This window comes from Podarcis muralis, chromosome 9 (assembly GCF_964188315.1).
Source record: "Podarcis muralis chromosome 9, rPodMur119.hap1.1, whole genome shotgun sequence".
In the NCBI taxonomy this organism is placed as follows: Eukaryota; Metazoa; Chordata; class Lepidosauria; order Squamata; family Lacertidae; genus Podarcis; species Podarcis muralis.
In genome coordinates, this window is record NC_135663.1 from 21486607 (window position 1) to 21513597 (window position 26991).

At 40.6% G+C, this 26991-nt stretch overlaps 1 protein-coding gene across 2 annotated transcripts in view; it reads right to left on the reverse strand.

Moving 5' to 3' along the window:
* Positions 1-882: 882 nt before the first annotated feature.
* The window catches only part of PPP3CA (protein phosphatase 3 catalytic subunit alpha), a 188585-nt gene continuing 162476 nt past the window's right edge, over positions 883-26991 (reverse strand). Inside the window, exons 9-14 of one of the 2 annotated variants that reach the window (XM_028743362.2) lie at positions 25459-25584; positions 21869-21943; positions 12748-12832; positions 10588-10685; positions 6819-6848; positions 883-2614 (exon numbers count right to left, since the gene is read on the reverse strand). In XM_028743362.2, coding sequence (XP_028599195.1) covers positions 2418-2614; positions 6819-6848; positions 10588-10685; positions 12748-12832; positions 21869-21943; positions 25459-25584 — 611 coding nt within the window. In that variant the 3' untranslated portion in view covers positions 883-2417. The remainder of the gene's footprint in view (positions 2615-6818; positions 6849-10587; positions 10686-12747; positions 12833-21868; positions 21944-25458; positions 25585-26991) is intronic. The other variant, XM_028743364.2, reaches the window with a different exon arrangement.

Consider the following 26991-nt stretch of genomic DNA (forward strand, 5'->3'; position numbering starts at 1 on the left):
CTTTACCTTTACCTTTTTAGGTGGGTGTTGCAGGAATGGGCAAAAGAGATCTTGCATCTAGGACACAGTGTAGGTTGAATGATCCGCTGGGACGTGTTTGAAAGAAATGGCCCAGACATTCCACCCTCCTTTGCCAAAAGCTGGTCAGACCTGCAAAGGACAAGCAGCTTAATGATGTGGAAGAAACCACCTCTGCAGCGAAACCCCCAAAGTGAAAGGCATCTTTCTTCTGCTACAATGGAAGTGTGAAACAACTTGAGAATCTCCTTTTTATCCCAAGGCGTTCCCTATGATTTTGCAAATAGGGCTACCAAAATGTGCATAAGCAGAGGGGAAGGGCTGTGGCAGTAGACCTTGTGCTTTGCATTCTGAAAGCCTCAGGTTCAATTCCCGTCATCTCCAGATAAGGATGAGGAAGACTCCTGGCTTGATTGGCCCCGAAGAGCTGCCACCAGTGTCAGCAGTACAGTGGACACTCGGGTTGCGAACGTGATCCGTGTGGGAGGCGCGTCCGCAACCCACAGCGCCACATCCGTACAAGTGCAGGTTGTAATTCAGTGCTTTTGCGCATGCGCCGAAACCCGGAAGTAACCCGTTCTGGTACTTCCGGGTTTTGGCACGTCCGTATCCCAAAAACGCATAACCTGAAGCATCTGTAACCTGAGGTATGACTGTACTCAGCTAGATGCATCAATGTTCTGACATGGTACAGGGCAGCTTCTTCTGTTCCTTAAGTCTCACTTAAGTCATGCATACCTGAGTGCAGGGATTGCTACCTAGGATTGCAACAGACAAGGCAACGGGGTGAGAGCCTCCCACCCCCATGGTGAGGATTAAACACATAATAGCATGCTCCAGAGATTTAGTGTGAGGAGCCATAGGTTCATGCACATTTTTATTGAGTAGTAATATAAAATGCTTTTTTTTTTCATTGTTACAAGTGCATGCTTTGATTGCCAACATTTCATAAGTCAAATTACAAAGGCAAGGCTGTAGGCTGTAGTGAATTACTTGGGCACTTATACAATTGTTAAAAAATATCAGTGGACTGCTTTTGTTGGTTTTTCATCTTCCTTTAAGAATGAACCAGTTGTAACCCGTAACTGATATACAAAGGGAAAAAAGTGAAAAAATTACACGATTTGTGGCACATGACAGAACGTAACAAAATGACTAAACCATCATGACATTAACAGTTATCATGCATTTAGTTTCACATGTAACTACAAACTTAGTTTAAATTTCACAAGGTTTGCTAAACATGCTAACCATCGATATGTGCACTGACAAGCTTATATTAAAAACTTTTAAGAATACTCTCCCCCTTAGATTTTTCAAAGCTTTTTTTTTTTTGATTACAAAATTTCAAAGGCATTAGCATTTTCTTTTTAGAGAATATAAAGTACGCCAGTACATACATTTCCAGTATAAGTCAGACCACTAAGCGCATTACAGTCCCATACAGGCCTATACAGCCAATTTTTTTTTCTTAAAAAACATGCATAGGCAGATTTTTACAGAATATAGATGCTTTCACTGCACTTAATATGGTGTCTTGTTCACTATACTTAAAAATGCACCACTCATAAATATTTAAATTCAGCAAGCCACAACCAAGACTTGATTTACCAAAAAGAAAAAGAATAAAGAAAGGATTCCTAAATATAAACAGCAAAAAGAAAAGAAAAAAGGAGTATCATTATTCCAGTTTTATTTTCCTTAAAAACTTAAAAGAAAAGATTTCTCACTGCCAAATTAGTTAAGGTAAATGTTATATTTAAAGAAGGGCATTCAAGCACACTAAAGAAACCTGAGGTAAGCATAATCTGTACAAAATTAAACTGTCCTTTTTGGCATTTTTAACAAATTTGCAACTTTTTTTTTTAAGATTGCCTAATTATTTTTTTTAAGATAGCCATCGTCTGACAAGAGTAGCAAAACATTATCAATAAATAGTCTCCTTATTTAGTTTGTACATCACTTTGTTAAAAATGTTTTTGATGTTGTCCATGTTTAGTGCTGCAACTGTAAACGTACAATAGTTAGTAAGAAATCAGACAAAATTGTCATGTCCAGTAACATAATAAAAGGCCTTTCAGTTAACATATCGAGAAGTTTCCAATGCAGTAGGAAAACATGTTCATTCCCCTAACTTTGCAATATATACCAGCATTAGCTTTCATTTAGTTTTCTACAAGCATTTTAAAGGCATATCCAAGGAGGCGTTGAACCTCCACCCCCCACCCACCAAAATAAAGTCTACTATCTCTTCTTAGATGATATTGTAAACTGAATCCAACACCTGGCCCCCAGAGCAAGTAAGCTATCATCAGAGGCAAGAACATCCCACTGCTGATATGCAGCAATCCCATCATGCCCTGCAGCTCCAAAACAAAAAAATCACAAGTTGGAAACGGTCACTGAATATTGCTGCTATTACTGCCATTACTGTCAGTGCCATTAGTCTCTGAGGAGATTGCCTTGTTGATGGAGTTAAGGTTGGCATCGGATGGCATGGCATCTCTGCGAGGGGGCATCCGTTCGTTAATCCGGTCCAAGCCTTTGGCTTCTTCAAAGCTCGTGATCTTATGCTGCGGCGAGAATCCTTTGATAGCTACACAGAGAATTGGGGGGGAGGAAAAACAAAAACAAAAACAGAAACAAACAAACAAACAAAAACAAAACAAACAGAGAGGAAAGGAAAGTCAATGGCGACAAAGTGTTGGCATTTTATCAGCTTACTGAACAGTCAACTGAGTTGAGAAATTCCTTCACGGTGAAGAAAATAAAATGACAATGCGATTAAAGCTTCTGGATGGATTTGGAAACAGCTAGAAAGTAGATAGCCAATTTATCTTGAAAGTTTAAGATGCTCCCAACAAAATTCATTCCTGACATTTTATTTGGTGGTTCGGTGTGGAATGAACTTTTTTTCAGGAACAAGTAGTGCTCACAGAAAAATAACAAACTAAAATCTCCTGTCTTAAAAGTGTAGGGTCCAGTTTCACACATATTGGTGCAGTGAAGCCATCACGATACTTTCTGCCCTGTCAACTGCATGTAGTGAATGTATGCCTCCTTGTGGTGGCAACTAAATTACAAAAGGAAGCTGGTTTGCTGTTGTAAACGGCAGCTCCCACATGTGTTTGTATGAATGAAAGCACTGGCTTGAAACTGGGAATGCAAAATAATCTTGCAACGACTTTAGGGTATTAAAAGAAAATGTCTGAACTGGTCTTGAGTGATAAATGGTTGCGATGTCCTCATAGTCTCATTCGAGATAGAATCCTTGTTGATTTCCAAGGGAGATTTGTTGTTGTTGTTGTTTTCTTTGGAATAGGCAATGTAGGATGAATTTAACAGCAGAGCAGCTGTCAAGAGGCTTCACAGAAATGATGGAACATTCAAAACTATAGGTTGCCCAAGAACTCTGGTTTGTGGCCTTTCAATAGCCATATTTCCAGGTGTGCCAACCTCACTGCAGAGGTTGTATGATGCCAAATGAGGACTTAGGTTCTCCTTTTAACAAGCTTTGCTAACCAGCTTCAAACCTTGGTTAAGATTCCTGCCTAAAAACTAGGACTCTGGTTAATCTTCACCCCAGTCAACATCATGGTTGATGTTATTATTTGGAAGGGGGATGGAGAGCAGTGGCAAGCTATGCAATGGTCCACTCCCTTAATCCTGGTAAACAGATTGTTCCCATTATATAGGAACCTGCATTGAGTGTTTATGAAATTTATCATATGAGGATACCCTTATAATGCATTAGACAGAAGGTCCTCAGTGTCTTCACTACAGAAGAAATGATCATACACTACTCAGGAACAATAACCTTCTCTGTCAGGCCTAGAGCACTACAGGATAATCTGGTTAAACTGCAGTAATTGAGTGTGACATGGATGCTGAATATCATTCTTTTTGGCATATTTGTCTTTCTTAACTTTGAAAGTGTAGGAACATAGGAGCCAGTAAGTGAATTTAAAAGTCAATGAACTTGCCCTTCAGCAATGACATTAGGAGTTCCACATTGATCTCACTAGGTATTTCACACACTCAATGAAAGGGAAAATTCCATCATTTCAGGGGCTTACTTTAGAGTGTTCAAAACAAAAAAGAAGAAGGGCTCTGGGCAGCAATCCAAGAAACAGGCTTAACTTATTGGTTGCTGTTAACCCTTGGTGTGTTCCCCACCTCTTATTTTAGTAAATATATATATATAAATTCAACAAATATATATTTCAAGAATGTTGGTTATGTTTCTTTCTGCTGGGTTTCTTAACATGCAAGATAGCCAAGATGGTCAGTTAGTACCAGCAACATGGGGAGAGAATACTGGGAGGGCGTGAGCAAAAAGGAGGGAGTTGGAAACTGAATTTGCTCTTTGGTTTATCTGTCAAGAGGTATAATCAATTTTGTTCTCCATTAGGGAGAAAGCATAATCCTTTCTGAATTTTGAGGTGACTTCCCCCCGCCCCTCACATTTCTCCTTGAAGGCAAAGTCCCTGGTACTATTAAACCACTTGTGTTGAATTTTGTGGCAAGGACAAATCCTCTCATGCTGACATTTTGCCAACCACTGCTGTGGAAATATGGACTGCAGACAGATACAGAGGACCAATTCCCCTTCCCCCCATGTGGTGATTTCTTTTTTTCCTGCACTTTTTTTGCTAGGTGGAAACCACTGCATACTGGGCCATCTGAAGGGGTGGAACATAAAGATGGCTTTGAGGCTATCATGGCTTCTGGGGGGGGGGGAATCAACAATTTAAGTCAGTGGATTGGATCCAAAGAGCTGTGAGCGGTTCCATAAAATGTGTGCAAGTTTTCCGCACAATGCTAGAACAGATAGGGCCTTATATTTCAGCTGGAACAAGAGCTTGTGCAAGTAGAATAACAGTGGAACACTTGTAGAGAAGAACGCTTGCACACTTTTCTCAAGCAAGAGACCCTAGTGTAAAATGGCCCTTCCGTGAGTTGAAGATGCCTCCCGCATGTGGAAGGGTATCTTTGGATCCACTCCAAAATGCTTAATCTTTGCATGTTGGACCACTTCAGACAACATAGTTTGCTGTGGAATCTACCACCCTTGGTTGTCTGGAGACTTCCCTTCACCACTTGTAACCCACATGTTCCCACCTATTCCCCACAAATTTCATATAGGTTTCATACTAGAGATAACTTGAACAAAGACTCATAGCAGAACATTCAACCCCGGCCCTCTTAAAAATTCACCACAGTGCTGTCAATTTTGATCCAGTCCTTTGACGTAGGTGTATAATGAATGGCAATGTGAAGTGTACGGCAGTTTAATTTTGCCGGATGTTCAGCTGTGATTGGATGTATGAACACCTAGACTCCGTCAAAGGCCTGCACAGGCCCCTAGTAAACACTTGTTTATGTAAACAGAATCGTTATTAGATTTCCCAAAGGCGATAGCTTTTCAGGTCAATCAATCAATCAATCAATCAATCAATCTTTGGTTACAGTGCAATGTAATGATCAATAAGAAGTTTAACTTGAACAACGCATCTTCCCAAAATGGGCTGCACATCTTGGTGTCAAGCAGACATATTTATACACCTTTGTGCTGAAGAATGTGCTCTGCTGCAGTTGCTGGTCAGACAATGATTATTAGCAGTTTACATTGAGAAGTAATACTAAAAACACAACACAGTCACAGAAATCACAGGAAAAAAAACAGCCAAACTGTCAACAAGAATGCACATTGCAGAGTAGAATTTGCCAACAGGAATAGAGAATTCCAACATAAATAGCAGCTCACTCACTGCTATTTAGAAAGCAGTTGTATTTTCTCTTACTTATTGCTAAGAATTTTGTTCACTCCTGTAACAGAAAAATCAAAAAACAGATAGGAGGGCCAAAATGGCAGCCTTACTCCATGCCAACAGAACTAATGACTAATGATTTTTTTCTTTTTTTCTTTTTTTTGGAAAAAACCTCATGTTTTAGGGGGGCAAGAACAAAATACAACTGAGTAATTTTTTGGTATTGTTTTAAAGGGGAACTTTTGAGAGTCTTCTTGCAAAACAATTTGAATTACTAATTTAATCACCATGTATAGAAAAATTTCAGTATGCATTTGGAGATCTATTAACTGTACAACTAACAAAATTGTTTTAAGAGCTGAAACAAAAGGATCCCTGAGAAAGGCAGCTTGAAGTTTTGCATTCAATATCTTCGACAGTAATTCATTTGTGCTGGTAGTCATTTGAAATGGTGTTGGTTTTAATAGCTACATTGGAGAAAATTCCCAAAACTTGCAGGGGAAAAAACCTCCTAACATCTCTCATCATTTTAGTATTTTCCCCCTAAAGGGACATTTTAAAATATGCTAAATTACAGTGAAGACTCGTTCAAAAATCACTTTCACTAGAGACCTCAGCAAGGGGAGAACCCCATTCAACTTTAGCGTTCTCTCAATTTTCAGATATATCTTAAGGTGACATGGGGAACTGATTGATCCCCCTTAAGGGAAACTGTTTGTTTGTCAAATGGCTTTTACTAAAGTGCTGCCATGCCCCCTTTGAGTTGCAAGCTTTCTTATCCTTGTGCAATACTGATTCAGCACTTTAAGCTTAATGGACACAGATCAGAACATCGCTGCAACTTTAAGAAACAACACCAACAACAAAAGGAACACTTTCCCCTTTAAAGCAAGTAAACTTAGGTTAATACTGAGCCACAATTGTTAGCTCAACACCCACACACTCTATACAAGCTACAGCAAAAATGAATACACCCAGCAGAGCCCTTCTCTGTTGTAACAACAACAGAAAGGGGTCTGGCCAATTTACCTTCATCAGCCTCAATAGCCTCAACAGTAGCTGAAGAGAAGAAAGGGGTAGCAAAACGAATGAGAAAAATGAGCAGAGGATTTAACTCTAAGAACAAGTCAGTGAATAGCAAAGGAGCTAGTACACTTGAAGGTTACTGTAAGTGCTGGATTTTGACACAGAAGACAACATAGAATGCTACACACAAAACAGACACAGGTATCGTAATTTGCAGGCAATAGATTTCTTTTTTTTAATGTTTTTGGGGGGAGAGAAGTGAAAGATACTCATTTGTTCTTAAATATCTAATAAAATAAAATAGCCACATGGATTAAATTGAAATGCTATACCGTATTGTCCATACAATATACAAAGTTGACAGTATAAAAGGGTGGCTGCAACACTGAATGGGGCAGGTTCGATTGCAGAGTGTCCAGTAAGACATATCGTGGCATTAAGCCAGTGGACGAAAGTACCAGCAATGCAGATCAGCAAAATACTGAAGCACCCTTTGGTCAGCAGTGGGACTAAGGGAAAAGATGGTTTCTGACAATTTGGGGAAATACTGGTACTTTCCTTTTCTCCTGGATGCCTTTTAAAAAAACACACACACACACTAAAGAAATACGGAAAAAAGCTTTCAGTGTTCAATATTTTGTTTGTGGGTTTCCTTGTTTAGAGTGACACAGAACACCATCTTTTCAAGTGCCCCATATTGTTAATTTTTTTATTTTAAAAATATGTTTTAATTTTATTTAGATCTGAACTACTGACAGAACAATTGACCATTTCAAAGTTGCTGGTAGTATAGCATAGATTTCAAACCACCATGGCCTTTTAAATAGGGCTTAAGAAGCATTTGCAAACAGAAATGAACAAAGAAGTTAATATTAGAAATGCATTGTTACATTATAGCTTGAATGTCTTTTTGACAGCCAGATGTACCTAAATCCACATTGGTATTAAGTATGGCAGCAAGGAAGCCTATCTGCCCATAGAGAAACATGCTGGCCTGGGTCTGGTTTAGAATGTTGCATTTTTTGTAGTTGCAAAGATTAATATGGACTGAGATCAGTGGAATCTCATCAAGTGTCATCTTGCATCAAGGACAAGTTCCCCCATGGAATCTATAGCCCTCGGGTGCAGCAAATAAGGTAACTCAATAACCAAAATAAATATGCATAATAAATAAGAAAGAGGAAAGAGACAATAAAACTTAAGATGAGAAAAAGGATCCAAACCAGCACAATACACTAAAAGAATGGTCACTAGGAATGTACACATTTCACACAATATATTGCTCATATTTTCTGTTAATACATAGCACAGTTGGCAAAATGTGCTTAACAGAAACTATGTAGATTTCAGTATATTTGGTGAATGGTGCAAGGTGTTAACTAATGGGTTGTGTATAGTAATGTTTCACTAAGCTATAATACTGCAGTATGAGGTAATTTCCCAATGGCCAGGCTTTTGGACAATCTGATAGAAGCAATTGTATCAAGACAACAGTGGGGTTTTTGGGTTTTTTCTCCAGGATGGGTGGGTGATAAAATTCTATGAATGTCAAGGGACTAGTAATATGAAGCAAATCCTTTATGTGCCTCAGTAATTCCATTAGTGTGACAAACACACTTTGGTCATCATATTGCAGCATTTACAAAGCAGAACGTTACCATATGTGTAACACACAAGCCACCAAAAAGAGAGTTTACCACAGAATACCTGAATCTTCTAGATAAAGAGAAAAAGAGACAGAAAGGGGGGAAAATACAGGAAAGAAACTCCAGGAAAGAAATGGGAAAGTTAGAGGCTGAGACTGAGTTATTGAAAAGGCGAATCTCCATGTCTCACAGTTAAAAGCTACATCATAATTATGGTTGGACACTCATGGGTGCATGTTACACAATAGTAAAAACAGAAAACAGTTAATACATTAAAATACTTGACTGTGGCTCCTTACTTCAAGAGAAAAATTCTACTAGCTATAGAGCGGCTGCATAACTCATACAAAATATGACTTGAAACAGTAAGTGAGAGAAAGTGCCTCAGTGCTTGCATATGCAGCAAAACCACCATTAAAATGTTCTTCCCTTTATTCAAGTAAATTGTGAGTCTGCCGTATGTGGCATTAGTTATTCACAAGCCATTAGTTATTCACTGGCCCACAGAAACTGAATTCCAGTTACAGAATTCCAATACGGCAGTTCTCCATGAAGAAGAGAAAAGGAAGAACGCAATTTGGTATTTATCAGCTGGCCTAAGGGAGGATTGGCATGTTGGCCAATAATTTGCAGTTTTTCCACATACGCAGTGTCTGCCATTTTTGTAAAGGGAGAGAGGTTATGCTGAAAAGCAGACTTGCATGCTTGCAAGCACAATGGATGGGAAAGAAAGCCTTCTCAAGCTTTGAAAGATGGGATTCTCAAGCACCCTCTTTATCCGTGGCCTTTAGAAGCTGTCAACTAAGAAGTTAGACAGGGCAGATGAGTTTCACTCCAAGCCTGATCCACTGTATTTGGATTCAGGTTGCCTGGGACTCTGGAGGAGGTAGGGAGGCAGACATGTCTTGGGAGGGGAAGCTCAGGTCACTTACTTGGAGCTTTAGCTACTGCCTGCCAAAGCGCTTGGCATTGTGCTCCCTGGCTTGCTCCAGTATTCTGCTTGTGATATAGTATAATGAATGATGTACCAGTAGCAGGCCCCTCCCTGCAATGGTGCCTGGCTTACCTGACTGGTAAGGCCGAACGGCAGTAGAGGAAACCTGAATAAAGCACTGGGCTCACTGCATTATGAGGAAACGAAAGCGGTTGCTGCACTGGTGGGTCCAGATGCATGAATTCAGCACAGGACCTGCCCTGCAGCTGACTTGCTCACATTTCTGCCATTTAAATCACCCCATAATGTAGTTCCTGTGAAAGACTCTTTGGGAGTTGCATTGATGATAAGTTAAAATGCTGGATGCACTGGCAAACATGGGGCACTACATTTCTGTCCATGCCAGGCCCTCCCTCTAATAATAATAATAATAATAATAATAATAATAATAATAATAGGTGGAGGCAAACTGGGAAATACAAATGTCACTGGTATCACCTATTTTCTCGGGATCCCAGCTTTTGCCTGAATATGTTGTGGATGGGGACTACTTCTAAGGGAAGTGGTTTGAGAACTATGCAAGAAGGAAAACCTGTTCACATGCAGTGGATATGCCCCGGCTTTTGTAAAGTTAAGCTGCCAGAACCAAGATAGATATGTTTTTAAGCTATCACAGTAAGCTGGTGCAAGCCTCAATTAAGTTCCTCATGCCGATGCCAAAGGCTTACGCATGGATCTCCACTAAATGTGGTTTCTGGATGGCTCAACCCATCCTAAATGAGTGGGGTCAGGGAGCAGCTTGGCTGTGTATACGTGTGCTCCCCCTTTTTACATATATATATAAAAACAAAAACAAAACCCCCAGTCATTTAGATGAGTCTTTACTTACATATGAGGCAGCAGTATTCCAGAGAAATAGCAGAAATGATTTTGCCCTTCACATGTGTAACTCTTCCCTATATATGCAGAGTCACCCCCTCCCTTTAAACATTGCCAAGTATTGCAAACAGGGGGTGCTTGCATTTATTTAGTTTGGTTTTTCAGCCAAATTTTGTGAGCCAGCTTCTAGCCACTCTGTGGTCTCTCTCTCTCTCTTCTTGAAGAGACTGCATTTATATATAGCGGAAAGGAATTCTGTGCTTTAGCAGTTGAATTTATGTACACCATAGCACACATTCACAAACATGCTTACCGCTTTGCAGAGTTTGTTTTCCTCCAGAGAGCACCCCACTGGGCAGCATTCCTGTTGGGGTCAACCCTTTCAGTGTCAGCACGCTCTCACTCTCTTCCCTGGTAGAAACAGGATGAAGCAATTGTCAATTGCAGCCAGCAACTTATGTGGTCAAAAAGGAGAGAAAGGAAGAGCTAAGCACTTCCTCATTGTTTCTAGATCCAGCTCCAGCTGAGGGACACCTTTCCCTTCCCTCTGGTAACATCTTTATTCATTTATATCCCACTTTTATTTTGTCATGGAACCTAAGGTGGAGTGCATGTGGTTCCCAGGCAGTCACCCATCCAGGCACTGGCCAGACCGCTTTCTTTTAGCAAATCTAAAGCTCATGTGGCCGCAGACCATACCCGCGTTGCATTTTCATAATGCATGAGTTGTATCCAAAGTAGCACTAAGTAACTCAGGACAGATAAAAGGAAGTACTTTTCACAACAGCACATAGTTAAAGCATGGAAGCGACTCTCACAGGAGGCACTGATGGCCACCAACCTAGATGGCTTTAAAAGAGGATTAGACAACTTCATAGAGGAGAGGGCTTCTGGTGGCTACTAGCAACGATATCTAGGCTCTGCTTCCACAGCTGCCAACAGCAATGCCTCTGAATACCAGTTGTTGGAAACCACAGGAGGAGAGAGTGCTCTTGTGCTCCTGTTTTGATTGCTGGTTTCCAGTTGGCCACTGTGAGAAGAGGATGCTGGACTAGGTAGGGCACTGGCCTGTTCCACCTGGATCTTCTTATCTTCTTAAATCCTTGCATGAGCAGAACAACTTCCACTTGTGAAATAGGACTTCCTTCCCCTCCATGTGCCCACTAAATCTGTTATGGCTGTTCCCTACCCCCCCCCCCCCACCCGGAGCAGATGTGAGGATGGCGCAGCAAGCACAGATGGCAAAAAGTCATGCTGTACAAGTGGAGGTTGTCCAGTGTGTGCAATTATTTAAGTTGGATGCCACTTAAGTTATTATGTATTGGATTTTTTTGTATTGCTGTAAGCCACTTTGGATGCAAATTTAGGCCTAAAAAGCAGGATACATATATAATAAATAAAACAACTGGTCCTCTACCTCCTAATTCTAATACAGTCGTACCTTGGATCCCGAACGCCCTGTGACTTGAACGTTTTGGCTCCTGAACGCCGCAAACCCAGGAGTGTTCCGGTTTGTGAACGTTCTTTGGAAGCCAAATGTCCAATGTGGCTTCTGATTGCATGCAGGAAGTTCCTGCAGCCAATCGGAAGCCGCACCTTGGTTTTCGAATGTCGAACGGACTTCCGGAATGGATTCCGTTCAACAACCAAGGTATGACTGTACTGGGATAAGGAGTAGCAAAGACATGAGAAACACATATTCCTGACTGCATCATTTAAATGCAAACTTCCTTGGCAGAGGCCTGCTATTAAGATTAAAATTCCAATTTATTCTTATTTAACACCTTGCTGGCACATCTTTGATAGGCATGCAGGCTTATCTTGTCGAGATATCAACAACCTGATGTATTTGCATTTTAATGAATTTGCCAGGTATGCATCCTTTGCGTGAGCTCACACGGCTATATTCTGATGAGGATTATAACCATTTGGAATTTCCATTGTGTGCTGCAGCTTGGAACCCAATGATTTCATCTTCTTTGTGATTTATGACAGCATTAGATGTTTGGTGATTTGGCATGAGCTTGGAAATCCTGGTTGCTCCTGAATGGCTGCAAAGCAGTAGGGAGGAAGGCCAAATTTAGAGACATAGGAACATTGAAATTTGCCTTATACCAATTCAGATCATTGGTCCATCTAGCAGTTTTCTCTGGGTGTTGAATGTTACTTTATTTGATGTAGGTTGCGTATTTTAAAGTTATGTTTTATGATCACATTTTTGTATTGCATTAGATTGTTATAAAGTGTACATTCTTTGTTTCTTCAGCTTGTAAACTGCCTTGGGTATTGTAAGATAGAAAGACGGTATACAAATTAAAAGTGATGATGATGATCCAGGCTACATTCTGGATGAAACAGAACCAGTTTGAGGGGACTAAAAACAAAGCTTTCAAATGGCGAGTGCATCAACAGAGAAGCAGTATTTTAAAGCACCTTGTCATCCTTGTAATAAACAGTAGCAAAGAAGTCATACCTCAGCACAGAGAATACTCGAGCCATTTTGCCTATTGCCCGGATCTTGTTCCTTATAACTTCTTTCCGAGCTGCGGCTGTGGCACCTATAAGGGGAAAAAAATAATAATAAACATGAAGAATTATAATGTTTAGTAGTTAGTAATGATAAATTTTGAGTACTTTTTCTAATGCTTTGGCAGCCTGGCTTCTCAGTTGAGAAAGATATCTCAACACCACAGAATTAGACCATTTAAGCCTCCCATGCCAATGTGGTTGTTCGGGACCACAGCAGTTTGTAATATTGGAAAAACCCTTGCAGCAAACCAAAACTCCTTTATACTCCAAATATCCCAACAATTATAGGGTTAGTTGTCTCCTTCCTTCCTTCCTTCCTTCCTTCCTTCCTTCCTTCCTTCCTTCCTTCCTTCCTTCCTTAAAATGAAAATTTAACTTACTAAGCAATCCCAACTTATCCCCATTGAAACAAATGGACAAGAGAAACCATCAAGTGCCTAATTGAGGCCCATTCTATTCCTACCAAAATGTCAAAGCTAGGGTAGAAACACCTTAGCATTTTGCCTCTATTGGAAGTTTGGTTTCTGCCTCCGCCCCCCCCCCCCAATACCTTCCTGTGTATACAAAAACCAACAACAAAACCACTACAAACCACTGTAGGGAGCCTGTGGAAGTCTAGGAGTAATTTTTTTTTTATCCTTGGGGCTTAATTCATCTCCAAATTGCCTTTATCTTGACCCAGCAGTTAAAATATTTTCAAAGCGCAAACTTGCAATGGTGATTTCTTTTTTTCTAATGTTCTGGGTGAGGAATACTGAGCACCAGCTCAGACTTAGGAACCAGCAATCCTAACTGCAGAAATAAATACACTCAAGCCTTCACCATCCACTGCAATTTGACAGGGAGTGCCTGCGACTGCATCCCACTGGGGCTGACTCAGGACGTTTTGTTGACTCCCCATTCCAGGTACAGAACACCCCTCCTGACTGGCAGCTGAATCTTACACAGGTGGTAGGACAGTGTTCTCCATCACACCTGAGGAAAACAGGCTAGTTTAAGGGCCTCAGGGTAGACATTAAGGCCAGCAACAAGAAAGCTCTGCTGCTACTACTGGGGCCCAGAGCTCAAGAGGCACAGAAGGGCCTGCAGCCACTCTCAACAAAGCCTCACTTTGCCTAATGCTAAGGCCAACCCTGCATACTAGGGGGACTGAGATAGCTAGCAAATCTAACTCCTAACTGTCCTGTGCCTGCAGATTGTGATTTCAAGCACATAATGATAGGTTTCACTGCATCTTATGCCATAAAGTTTACAACAGAATGGGAGAGGAAATAAATGCATCACAAAATAATCCTACAATTGGTTTCTAGAAGTTTGCATGTCTGAACTTTGAAACAAATATAAAAATTTTTGTTTGGCATATCTGAGAAGCAGCAAACATAAAGAATTTTACTTTTGAAGTATTTAAAATTCCTGCATGTGTTATTTTAAGTGGTGGGGTTATTTTGGAGGGTTTCAGAATCTCGGTCAGAAAGGGAAATGAGGCTTTTCTCTCACTGTTGTACCAGAAAATGCAAAGTGACGCAATATCTAGCAGTGAGGAGGGGAGATGATGTATGTTTTTTAAATAAGAGTGTACTGACTTTAAATAGGAATGGCAAAAATGCAATTAAAAGTGGCTAGTAATTAAAAATGGTTAAGAGAGGCCTGACAGCGATATCACGTGTATCAGATATTAATCAAACAATGATCCAATAGAATTCAATCTATTTTGAGTTCCTATTCAATTTAACAATCAGATTTTATAGTCTTGTTTTCTTTTAATGATCTGCAGGCTGATAATTTGGGCCCTTAGGTGTAACATAGCAACTAATGATTTAAGTGTTGAATAATAAACACACATAAACAGCAATATGAAATAACAATAATAATTTCAAAGTAGGTAAATAATCAGAAAATGTCATTTGTCAGAGCTACAAATGACAGGATTGGGGAACAGGATTTATTAGGACATGTTAATTTTTAATTGGCAGGTGAAACACAGATTCAAGGGAGCAAACTCTGTAATTGTTTAATCATAAAAGTAGAATATGGGAAAATACTATATAGGAAAAGTGGAACACATTGAGTGGTACCACAAGGCAAGAAAATGATGACGACAAGAGACTGTCTCTGAAAGGTATATAGTGGGGGAAAGGGAAAAACAAGAAAAGAACACAAATACTTGTAGGAAAAAGGAGACAAGAAATGTTGCAGAAAATTAAGTCAGTATAAGTAAAGAATGTTATATAGCCCTTAGATTTACATAATTTTGTCAGCTCAAGCAAGCTTCTTCCCTCCATAGGTATTATCATATCTTTTAAGTTTCCAAAATAAATGTCTGCAGCTTTTATTGAAATGCACCTAAGTTAAGGCCTATTAATTTCAAAATGGGTCAGCTCAGAGATTGACTAATGTTGGAATTACCATTTAGAAATAGTTAACAAATTTTATGAGCAAATTCCAATTCTATATAGTCTCCACTACATTCATTCAGCATTAAAAGCCATTGAACTCATTTAGTTTCAACACCATCTTCCTATGCAACATGGAACAGTGCAAACCGACAAGGAAGATGCCTGAGGCAATGGGCTCAGTTCATAAGAAAGAGCTGGACCTGGTCCCTCAGGCATTCTGATGCTACCAGATGCTTAGAAGAGAAATATGACACACTGGCAACACTTTAGAAAAAAAAGGTTATTTGCTTATTTATTTATTATTAAATTTGTATACCACCCTTCATCAAGTTCCCAGGGAGGTTCACAGCAAGGCGAAGGCCCAAACTGCAGCTTTGTCCCATTCATGAATGAAATGTACAGTGCAATTTAAAGCTGTGCTCAGGCAGGAGGTGCTGATTCCACCCCATCCCTCCACTCCTAATATGTCCCTCCATGCAAGGAGGAGGGTCTGCTCAAATTTTAGCAGTTGGTGGGGAAGGGCTGGAGATCTTCACGTCATATGGGCCTTTCAATTGCCTGTCCTGATTTAAATGTGAATGGGGCAAACATGCCTTCAAAGACATAGATCTGTCATGGACGATCACATGTAGCTTAATCCTTACCAAAGTAAATGCAGTGATTTTCCTGACTCTAGGTAGAAAATGTGCTCACTTTCAAGCATTTAATGTAAGTGGGCACTAGTGTTCAGTCCAGAGCCGAGACTGTGGCAGAATCAAGCATTGGTGCTAAATGGGAGGAATCACAGTGGCTGATATGAAGAAGGAAATTCCTGAAAGTTAGCACTTGGGAAAAGTCACACAAAAGCAAATTAAATGTAAGCCTTTCTTGCCCATTTAATAATACCTTTCTTCTGCGCATAAATAGGATCTTCTTATGATATTCCAAAGGGGGGAAAAGAAACAGATCAGTGAAGATTGCAGATTTTTTTTTTTTTAAAAAGGGGGGGGAGGGGAGGCAGAGGAGGAAAGTATAAAACACGACAACATCAATGGGAAAGCAATGCTTAAGTAATTCTGAAAAATAGAAAAGAAACAAAATTAGGCAGGGAACATCAAGAAGGAATGGAAAAAACAATGATGAGAAGAAAAGCACTCTGCAGCTCAAAGCCTTGTTAGTAACTTGTGCAATAAACTAAAATGCAGCAAGACAACCACAAGGCTGGTCTATTATTGGCCATGGTGCTTGGGGCATGCAACTTCTTTTTAAAGGGGATCAACCTTTACATGTTAACCAGGGGAGGAGGAGAGGGGCATGTACGGTATATGTATGGATTTGTACTCATTGTGGCATTTCTGCCATGTAAATGACAACCAGCATGGAGCAGTGGTCAAAGTGGGGGACTAGCACTGGGGAGGTTCATTCAAAACTCCACTGAGCCACAAAAGTCACTGGATGCCCTTGGGCATGTCACTATCTCTCAGCCTAACCTACCTCACAGGGTTGCTGTAAAAATAAAATGCAGGGGTAGAGCTCATGCATGGACTAGCAGAGAGGGGTTGACTGTATGGGCCCAAGACATAATGAATGCCTTGTTGAGATGTAGGTTGGACTTCCCCAAGTAAAAAACACTTTAGACTCTAATTATCACACATGCAACAATCCACAGGGGATTTTGATAACCCTACCATCTTTTGCTCACAGTGCAATCAACAAACTCCTCAAGATGGAAAACTCACTGCTCACTTTCTAAACAATGTGCTATGCACCAGCTCTAAATCCCTAGCAGGTCCTGTCCACTAAATACGTGCCAAGTGCTACAGTTATATTTCACTGAAATTATACTAAGCAAGAAAAAATTAGACCAGGTTTAATTAAGAAGAAGTGTTTGTCCTGTTGATGACAGTGGAAAGGACAAATCAAGTCGTCCGCTGTCAAGCCGTCTATCGTAAGTGCATAATTTTAATTAGTGCCTCCTAAGGTTTTTAATCATCTAAGTCAAATTCAGTAAGCCAGGAATGCCATTAATTAGGAAAATAACACATAAAGTGTGAGCTAGTTGTAGAGACTAGTTCAGGTTGCTAGGCAATAGGCAAAGTTGTGTTTTTTGTGCGTTTTTTTTTAAAAAAACCCAACCAACATATTGCTTTGTTTTCCCTCCTTAAGAATATTTGATGACAAATACAAGATTAAACCAAAATAAATTTAGATACATTGCATTTATATAAGAATTTTAAGTTTCCCCCCTTCCATTAAAGCAGGCAAATCAACAGGTCAGAACAAATAATCACAGGGCATACTGTCCCAGAAAGCCTATTTTTACTGTTGCTAGACACCAGTCCCTCATCTACACATATTAATTAGAATCAGCAGAGATTCTTCTAAAATAAATAGTAGCTACAACAAGCTATTTGTTTACGAGAGTTCCATCAAGAAAATTCTATCTAATCTTATCTATCTATCTATCTATCTATCTATCTATCTAATGCAGTCTCTGCTTCAGTACTTTGATGGGTTGTGATCTTAGATCTAATCCAAAACCTAGTTTCACATTATTCTCACTTTTTTAAATGAAAAGTGCTTCTTTCCCCCACCTATCTGTCGCCCTTTTCCACCACTTACAGCCATTGCTTCTCTATACCATTTTCATCTCTTCTAGGACCATTCGCCCTCGCTGCTATTTAACCTGGCTGTGACAACACATGTGATTTTGTTGACAACAGCATGCATCTGGTGTGATGTGATCATAGATGGTTATCATGTGGGATGCCCCAGGCAATCAGGTTAAAAAGCAATGAGGGATGGGGATAAGGAAGGCAATGAAGAAGAAAAATGTCACTGAGCTGAATCAGCAGTCAGGGAGCAAAGAATGAGGAATATTATCACAACAGTGTATAAGGTGGGCTCTTTTTTTTTTAGTAATTAGTTTGGTTGTGGCAAATATGCTATTTAGCAGATATTGGAATGGGGACAATGCAGATTTTTATCAACAGGCATGACTAGGAGCCAAGCAAGACTGTTGATGAAAAAAACAATTTGGATTGTTTGAGAAATTTGTATCTCTTTGAAAGAAGAGGCACGCTTGAAGTATTCAGGGACACTCCCCCCCCCCCCCCTTTACAGTTTTGGTTATAAAAGCTGGCATTTTGAGACTGAAACTAAACTTGAGAAGTCCTCCTAGCCTCACAGAAGGCATCGGGAAAGCAGGAATGGTTTAGCGTTACACATGTATGCAACCATTGTCCCTCATTCCCAATTATACTCAACCCTTGCCTCCGCACCGACAGATGGTGAAACTAGCAAGCCTTGTACCCAGACCTCTGGTTAAAGTTAGGCCAGCTTGATGTGACAAACACTATTTTTGCAAATGTTTCCAGTGTCCCATTTTGGAGGCACCCAAGCTCTTGAATGTGCCGCTTGCCTCACCCTATTTGGGTGTCCAAAGGCTCATGCCATGAGGACAGAGCAGGGAGCCTGCTGTGGTTGTGAGACCTGCACAATTTAGAACTGATTCGACAGACTCATGGACAACAGGAGTGGCTGCTAGCCATGATGATTATTCTTTGCCTCCACTGACAGAGGAAGTACGTTTCTGAACACCAGTTGCTGAGAATTTTGATGGAACATTTGCCTATAAATATTACCATTCTTCCAACATTATTTCTTGTGCAAAATCTCACCAAAGTATTGGGATCACACACTCTCCCCTCCTCCTTATACACAGCCAACTTCAGTTCCACTTTTAAAGTATCTCAGTTTAGTATTACATATGAACATGGGACTGTGGTTTAAAACAAACAAGGGGATATTCAACCAATCAAATTGTTCAGCAAGTCATCCTCATAACTTATCGTTTGAAGTTGGCATGTTTAGAAACGGACCAGTTTGTTTTAAAGGAGAATCTTAGTTCACAGGGACCAACAGAGCAATCCTAACCCTGTCTATTCATAAATAAATTCTGCTAAATTCAGTGGGGCTTACCCTGAGGTAAGTGGAATTTAGGATTGAAGGCTAAGTCCCTAATAAGGTAAAGGTAAAGGTACCCCTGCCCGTACGGGCCAGTCGTGTCCGACTCTAGGGTTGTGCGCCAATCTCACTTAAGAGGCCGGGGGCCAGTGCTGTCCGCAGATACTTCCGGGTCACGTGGCCAGTGTGACAAGCTGCATCTGGCGAGCCAGCGCAGCACACGGAAACGCCGTTTACCTTCCCGCTAGTAAGCGGTCCCTATTTATCTACTTGCACCCGGGGGTGCTTTCGAACTGCTAGGTTGGCAGGCGCTGGGACCGAGCAACGGGAGCGCACCCCGCTGCGGGGATTCGAACCGCCGACCTGACGATCGGCAAGTCCTAGGTGCTGAGGTTTTACCCACAGCGCCACCCGCGTCCCTACAAGTCCCTAATATGTATACTTCAAATTGAATCCTTAGATTCTGTGACATTAGTTTTTCAGCATGGTCACTAAAGAGAAAGAAGCTACTCTACACCATATGTATTTATGACTTCAGCTTAAGCCATTGCTAAAAATAAGAACGAGTCCTAACAAAAAAGTTTTAGAAAACTTTTAACAAGTCTTCAAGGCAGGAACAAAATCTGTCTCATGCATCTGAGATGAAAATATAGTCTAAGTACAGCAATTAGGGAAAGCAGAAGACATTATATGAAAATTATTCCATTAAAGTACAGGTATTAACTTATTCACAATAAGGTAGAATTTAACATGATATGGTTTATAAAGCATTGGTACACTATAAGGCCATAGAAATAATAGACAGCAATACTCTGCCTGCACAATGATGTAAAATTATTAGCTGATACCAAGGCACTTTTGAAATAAAATGCATTATCCTCCATCATAATATATACAAGTGGTATGCATAAGATAAAGGCTATCTAGCAGGTTTTCATCTCACACTTTGAAATCAGTTCTAAGACTGGTTTTATGTTTGTTGGACCTCTTCAGGATGAATAACCCTATGGCCTTGGCTCTACATCAGTGATGGGGTACCCATGACCCTACAGATGTCACTGAACTACAATGTCCACCATCCCTGGCCACTGGCCATGCTGACTGGGGCTGATGGGAGTTGGAGTCCAAAAACATCTGGGAGGACCACCATTTCTCTATCCCTGCTTTAGGTGAATGTTGCTGCCAATCACAGTAAACAGACAGTGGGATCAGTACTGAGCTTCTATATCAATACCATAAATTAACAATCAGCATTCCAAAATGTACAAGAACCCAACGGCCACCCATTCTTATCTATACTTCCTCTCTGTATTTTATTTTACCTCAGTGTGTTGTAGGTTCCCTCTTGCCTCAGAAATAAAATAAATATGTAGGCAGAAACACTAGGAACTGCCCCGAGTTTATTTACTTTGATCACGTTTGAAGATTTCATTAATAAGAGACATAGTGATTGAAGACACAGAAGACCCCAAATTGGCCTCTTTATGTTGGCAAAGCCACCATTCTCTCAAACAGCTGAACTGCTCTATCTGTTCAAACAGTGGAGTTTGATGGGAAAGGGGAATCAGTCATTAGAACAATACCGTCTTCCGTAACTACTGAGTCATCTTGAAAGACTTATAAAGTGCTAGGCCATAAAACAATCCCGAAGCTCCAGTTAGTGCAATATGCTGAAAGTTGTTACTCTCTAGGTTGGGAATGCCATGCCAAAACGAAATCTAGCAGCTATGCATGTTAAATACACACATTCCATGGTGTCTATCTTGCCTTCCTTGGAAAAACCACGATCAAACTCTCAGTTTACTGGGAGAAGAGTTAAATCTCTAAACACAAGTTTTTTCACACCAGCTTGCCAGGAGATGTCCAGCACCATGTGGATCCCCTTTCCTTTCTCAGCAACTTTAAAATAAGGCAAGAAAAAGCTGGAGCTCTTCACACTGTGTGCTAGATGATCCTGCTAATTCCTTGCCTTCTTCATAATGTAGCACAAATGCGAAAAACCACCCCTATTCCCCAGACTCTCTGTACATGACAGAGGACTCAGGGAGGAGCAAGTTGTGATAAGCTTCTTTAGGAGACACTCACATTTATCACACAGGGCATTCACAGGTGATCACAGATAATGGTTGGCTAAGGAGCCAAGCCAAGATTTTTGGATTCTCTAAAATTGTATTTTGCTGGGGTGTCTGGAATAGATTCATAATGATCTATTTGTTTTGGACATGTAAGAACAATGGTCTCATCAGGGACCTGTTGTTTCTGAAGCAGGGAGGACCTTAACTTCAAGTTCAACTGCCACCCTATGGCTGGCCTCTAACGTAAGAACTTTGTAATAACTAACAAGACAAATATCCTTCTATTATTACCCAAAGGGAAAACCAACTTTGACATTCTGTTCATATAAATGACTGGGCCCATTCTGCACAGGCTTCTGGGCATAAAGGTAAAGGTATTTTTTGGAATTGTGTTCCTTTTTGATTTGAAGAGGAGCAAAAAAAGAGAAGGATATATTTTTCATTCTTTTCCAACAAACCATGCATAAAAGCAAACATACCGTTGTCTAGCAGGAACACTGTCTTGGGCAGCTTGGAAGAACTTAACTGTAGGCCAGAGAGTTCCTCCCATAGCCCACCCTATGACTTGCCTTGAGATTAATAAAGACGGTTTTCAGGCACAAACGTTAATTGGAACACACCACTTGAGCAGAATACACAAGGCGCTTACCATCAAAGCCATCTTCCTCTGTTCCGAGTTCATCATCTGAGCAAATGTTCAGCACGTTGACCAGCATCTCTGTCACTGCAAAGAAAACCACATGCAAGATGTGTGAGAGATGGAGATACCTGGTGTGTCCAATAAGAAAGCTGCTAGTGTAGTGGAGTTAATGGCAGTCACAGCACAAGCAACACTTTGCATATGCCAATAGCATTGGACTTTTGATGCTATTTGTGTGAATATGCAGAGTGAGGTCCAAGATCTCATGTGGTTAATAAGGGATAATTGGTACTGTCCACTGCCCAAACTGAAGGATCACTGCACAAGTAAGTTCCTGTTTTTCGGTGCCTGAACTACAAACGGAAAGCCTAGTGTCTTTTCCTCAGAAGTTTGGTTTGTTGGCTCAATGTGAACAGTTTGGGTCAGGCTTTCTACAGTCCCCACTGAAGGTTTGTTACTCATTCCTTTCACTTTCTCTCATGTACTAGGCACAAGGCTGAGGTTATTGGGTGTTGCTAGTGACAAAAAATAAGATATTTTAGTTAAGTACCCAGCAATGCTTAAACAGAGAAAGAAGGCATTTCTGTCTAAATGAATGCTTCAAAGAAAAAAGCAAAACCTAGCACTAGGTGGTTGTTAATGCAAGCTGATAGCGTCTTTCTAAGGTCAGGAGACTTCTGCACCAGCGCACCCTGGATTTTGCTGAAAAAGCAGTTCTGTTTAAGCTATTTTGTTGAACTTGGAGTTTAGCCTAAAATACATTTACCAAATTGTAATGTATTTGGAGCACATGGTAATGTCGGCTTTCCAAAGCTTCCCATCCTCTTAGGACTGTTTCACATACTATGCAGCAACAAACTTGGCTTTGCTACGAATGGTTGTACTCAGAGTAGGTCCACTGATATTACTGACCATGAACAACTTATGTCCATTAAGTTCAATGTGTCTGCTATGAGTAAACTTCAGCTGAATACAACCCCCAGTGTACATTCAACAGGAAATTGCAGTTTGTTCCATTTCCCTGATCAGTGGGTCTGCATGACACAACCATTTTCAATTATCTGCCATATTGACAAATCACATTTTTAGGTGCACAATTAGATGTATACCTAAAATAAAAATGTTTATAACAAATATGCTATGACAGGCAGAATGGTATGGGAAAATTGAATAGCTTCTCTACAAAGAAAGCATAATTAAAACAGCTGTCAGAACCAACTTTAAAAATTCTGGGGAAGGACTGTATTTTAGCTTCTATTTTTTTTAAATAGAAGCTAAACAGCAAAATGGGTTATAACTGAAATATTGCAAAAAGGGGAGGCTACTGGGAAAGCACTATTTAAGTTAGAGCTTGGTTGTAAAGCAAACACCCCCTCTGCAATAATTAATTCACAATAAGGACAACAAATAATCTTGTTGCACCTTAATAATGGTGGCCATTATGCAGATTAAATTATGAATGACATTTTTACGTAAGGGGTTTTTGTTTTGTTTTAACCACCCTGAACTATTTAGTATCAACAACCATGTTGGCCATCTCACTGCTCACCTAACTCTAGAATGCTTATGAACAAGTTAAAAAGCACAGATACCAAATATTGTTCCTTGAAGACTTCATTCGCTAGACCCCTCCATTCATAGAATTGTCCATTTATTTCTACTCTTTGCTTCCTCTACATAACCAGTTCCTGATCCACAAGAGGACCACTCTTATTTCATGACTGCTAAGCTTACTCAGGAATATTTGGTGAGGTACACTGTCGAAAGCTTGTTGAAAGTCCAAGTGCACAACAGTAACTAGATCACCTCTATCTATATGGCTGTTGGCACTTGCCCTTGCAGAAGCCATGCTGGTTTTGCTTCAGCAAAGCTGGTTTTTCTATATGCTTGGTGATTTTATCTTTAGCAATACATTCTACCAGTGCTTTTTTTCTAAAAAAAATGTTTAGGGCTACTCTCATTTTGATTCAAGGAAATCACCATTTTATAGTTCAAAGCGGGGAAAATAAATACAGTAAGTGGACAAAAGTACAAAGATTCACAAAATGTTTAGGGGTATGTGTACCCCTGCGTTCCCCCAGGAAAAAAGCACTACTTTCTACCATTTGGATAAGACTTCAATATTTTGAAAGAAGCTTTCTTGCCTCTAATGGCTTCTTGGATTGCTCATTAACCACACAGGCATCGTCTTGACCCTTATGGTACTTTTCCTGTTTTGCCGTACAGACACCAGCTAAGCTTCTGATATTGTGATTTTAAAAAACTCCTAACTCCCAAGCATAGCTAGAATGACACTCAAGGCACACAGGATCTAAATTCCTACCGTTCCATCCTAAAAGGCATTCTGTATGTCCCTCACCTTTGTGAGGGCTTTGGAAACACAAGTTGTGCTTTTTCCTTGAGTAGAAAGTAACCACAAGCCACTGTTGTTCTGCTCAAAGTCATGCAAGTCAGTTTAAAATCAGTATCAATAAAAGCCGACTAACACATCGAGATACCCACCCAACCTCTTGAAACAGCAGAAAGCGACAAAACACAAACTAGGGTTTGTGGCATACGTCCGAAATTTCCTGGACATAGCTGGCATTTGGCCCTCGCAAACAGAGTCCAGGCAGAAATCGCTGAAATGTCCGGGAAAATCTGGACCTATGGCAGCCCATGTCAGAAGTGTAGATTTTGGAGAATTTCATTAAAAATAGCACAACACCTTTTGTGTCTGAAATTTCACTTTTTGCAATATGGCAACCCAAACCATGAATAGAGGTGGGGGAAAGTAGGAAACTGGTGCCAAAAGCTACAAAGTGAGATGGTCCAGTAGGTTCTGCTGGGAAATGAATTTCAAAGGAGTGGAGCCACCACAGGAACATCCTTGAACCATTCACTAATTGTTTTAATTTGTGCATATGTGAGATCTGGAGAGTGGATCTCTTCAAGCCGTGGGGTTAGGAAGCAGGAATTCCAAACCAAAAGCTGTGAGTCATTCTTTTAGTTTTTGAGAAAGTTTGAGATCTGATATCTTATTTTAAAAATTTAAATCATGTCTAATTTATGTATGACACCTCCTATAATTACCGGCTCCATCTCTATTTACATTAAAAGCAAAAATGACTGCACTATAGCAGCTTTAAGTAAAAACAGATTCTCCCAAGCTATGCGGATTTCTTACATCTTAGACTCTTGCATTGAGGGAAGTTGTATAGGAGAAGTGATGGAAGAGAGCAAGAGTCTCAATTTGAGAAACACTGACATAAAGGCCTGCTGTAAAGAGGCCATAAAAATAACGATGCTAAACTTTTTCACCAGTCTCTGATAACTCATCCGCTCAGAAAATTGAATGAATTTCAAAGGAAGTGTACACCACCGCAAGAAATAAAAATCACTTTTGCTGTTAAGAAAAGGTTGGGAACAAAAAGAACTTCTGCTGATCATACTGCAGACCTCAGCGCATCATAAAGAAGGTTTTCTCCCTTAAGGCACATTTCTTAGGTCTCAGAATATCTTGTGCATCAAGGTGTGACAGGTCCCTTTTAGTGAACGGCCCATTCCCCTCATCCTAGTCCACAGAGAAACTGTTTTTGTGAAGAAAGGAAGTTACTTACCTTTCTCTCCAACAAATGGCAAAGACCATGTAAAAACATCCATGAAATTTGGAAGCCAGTAGGGATGTGGAGAACAATTAAACTGTCTGATATTCATAACGTTGTTCTCATATTTCAATACTGCAGCTATAAAAGAAAGAAGTCATTTGTTACTATCATATACCTGGGGCCTGATCCTCCCTCACAGATGGTAAACTTCTGATGAAAGTGAGGAGTGAGACCCTGTCAGCGTATAACACAACAGAGCATATATCATGCTCAGAAATCTGTAGCAAATGGCTGCTTATTTGTTATTGACTGGGCCACATTCAAAGTGTTGCTATTAGTATATAAAGCCCTTGGGGTCAGTTTATCTGAAGGATCACTTCATCTCATATCTGTCCACTTAGATATGTGGAACTGGCATTTTTACGTGTGTCACATATTATTTTTTGCACTTGTAAGAAATTAGTGGGTTAAAGCCTCAGCGCCTAGGACTTGCCGATCGAAAGGTCGGCGGTTCGAATCCCCGCGGCGGGGTGCGCTCCCGTTGCTCGGTCCCAGCGCCTGCCAACCTAGCAGTTCGAAAGCACCCCCGGGTGCAAGTAGATAAATAGGGACCGCTTACTAGCGGGAAGGTAAACGGCGTTCCGTGTGCTGCGCTGGCTCGCCAGATGCAGCTTGTCACGCTGGCCACGTGACCCGGAAGTGTCTGCGGACAGCGCTGGCCCCCGGCCTATAGAGTGAGATGGGCGCACAACCCTAGAGTCTGGCAAGACTGGCCCGTACGGGCAGGGGTACCTTTACCTTTACCTTTACCCTTTCAAACTCCCTGACAATTGATATTGGACAAGAACCTTCACTGTTTTGTTTTCAGTGCCTGCTAAAAAGAACAACCTCAAATTGTTCCAGAAAACCAGGTAACTTTGACACACAATTTTAGTAGGTATAAGTGTTTTAAAGCTGATGGTTGTTTATAAGTTATGTAACTTGCATTTAATAATTGTCTTTTATTGGTATTTTAAATGAACATTTCATACTGTCTTGTAAACTACTTAGTTCTTTTGTTCTAGCAGCTACTTTTTAGGGAGGGATGAATCCACCTACCGTATTTTTTGCTCCATAAGATGCACTTTTTCCTTCCTAAAAAGTAAGGGGAAATGTGTGTGCCTCTTATGGAGAGAATGCAGGTGGGAGGCAGGGGGAAAAGCCCCCAAGAACCGCACACAAGCTCCTCATGGCTCTTGCAGGCTTTTCCCCAGGAGTGTCAGTCCCTTCTCCCTCCTCATAGAAGAAGAAGAGTTTGGATTTGATATCCCACTTTATCACTACCGGAAGGAGTCTCAAAGTGGCTAACATTCTCCTTTCCCTTCCTCCCCCACAAGAAACATTCTGTGAGGTGAGTGGGGCTGAGAGACTTCAAAGAAGTGTGACTAGCCCAAGGTCACCCAGCAGCTGCATGTGGAGGAGCGGAGATGCGAACCCGGTTCCCCAGATTACGAGTTTACCACTCTTAACCACTACACCACACTGGCTGCCCTTCTCCCTCCAATC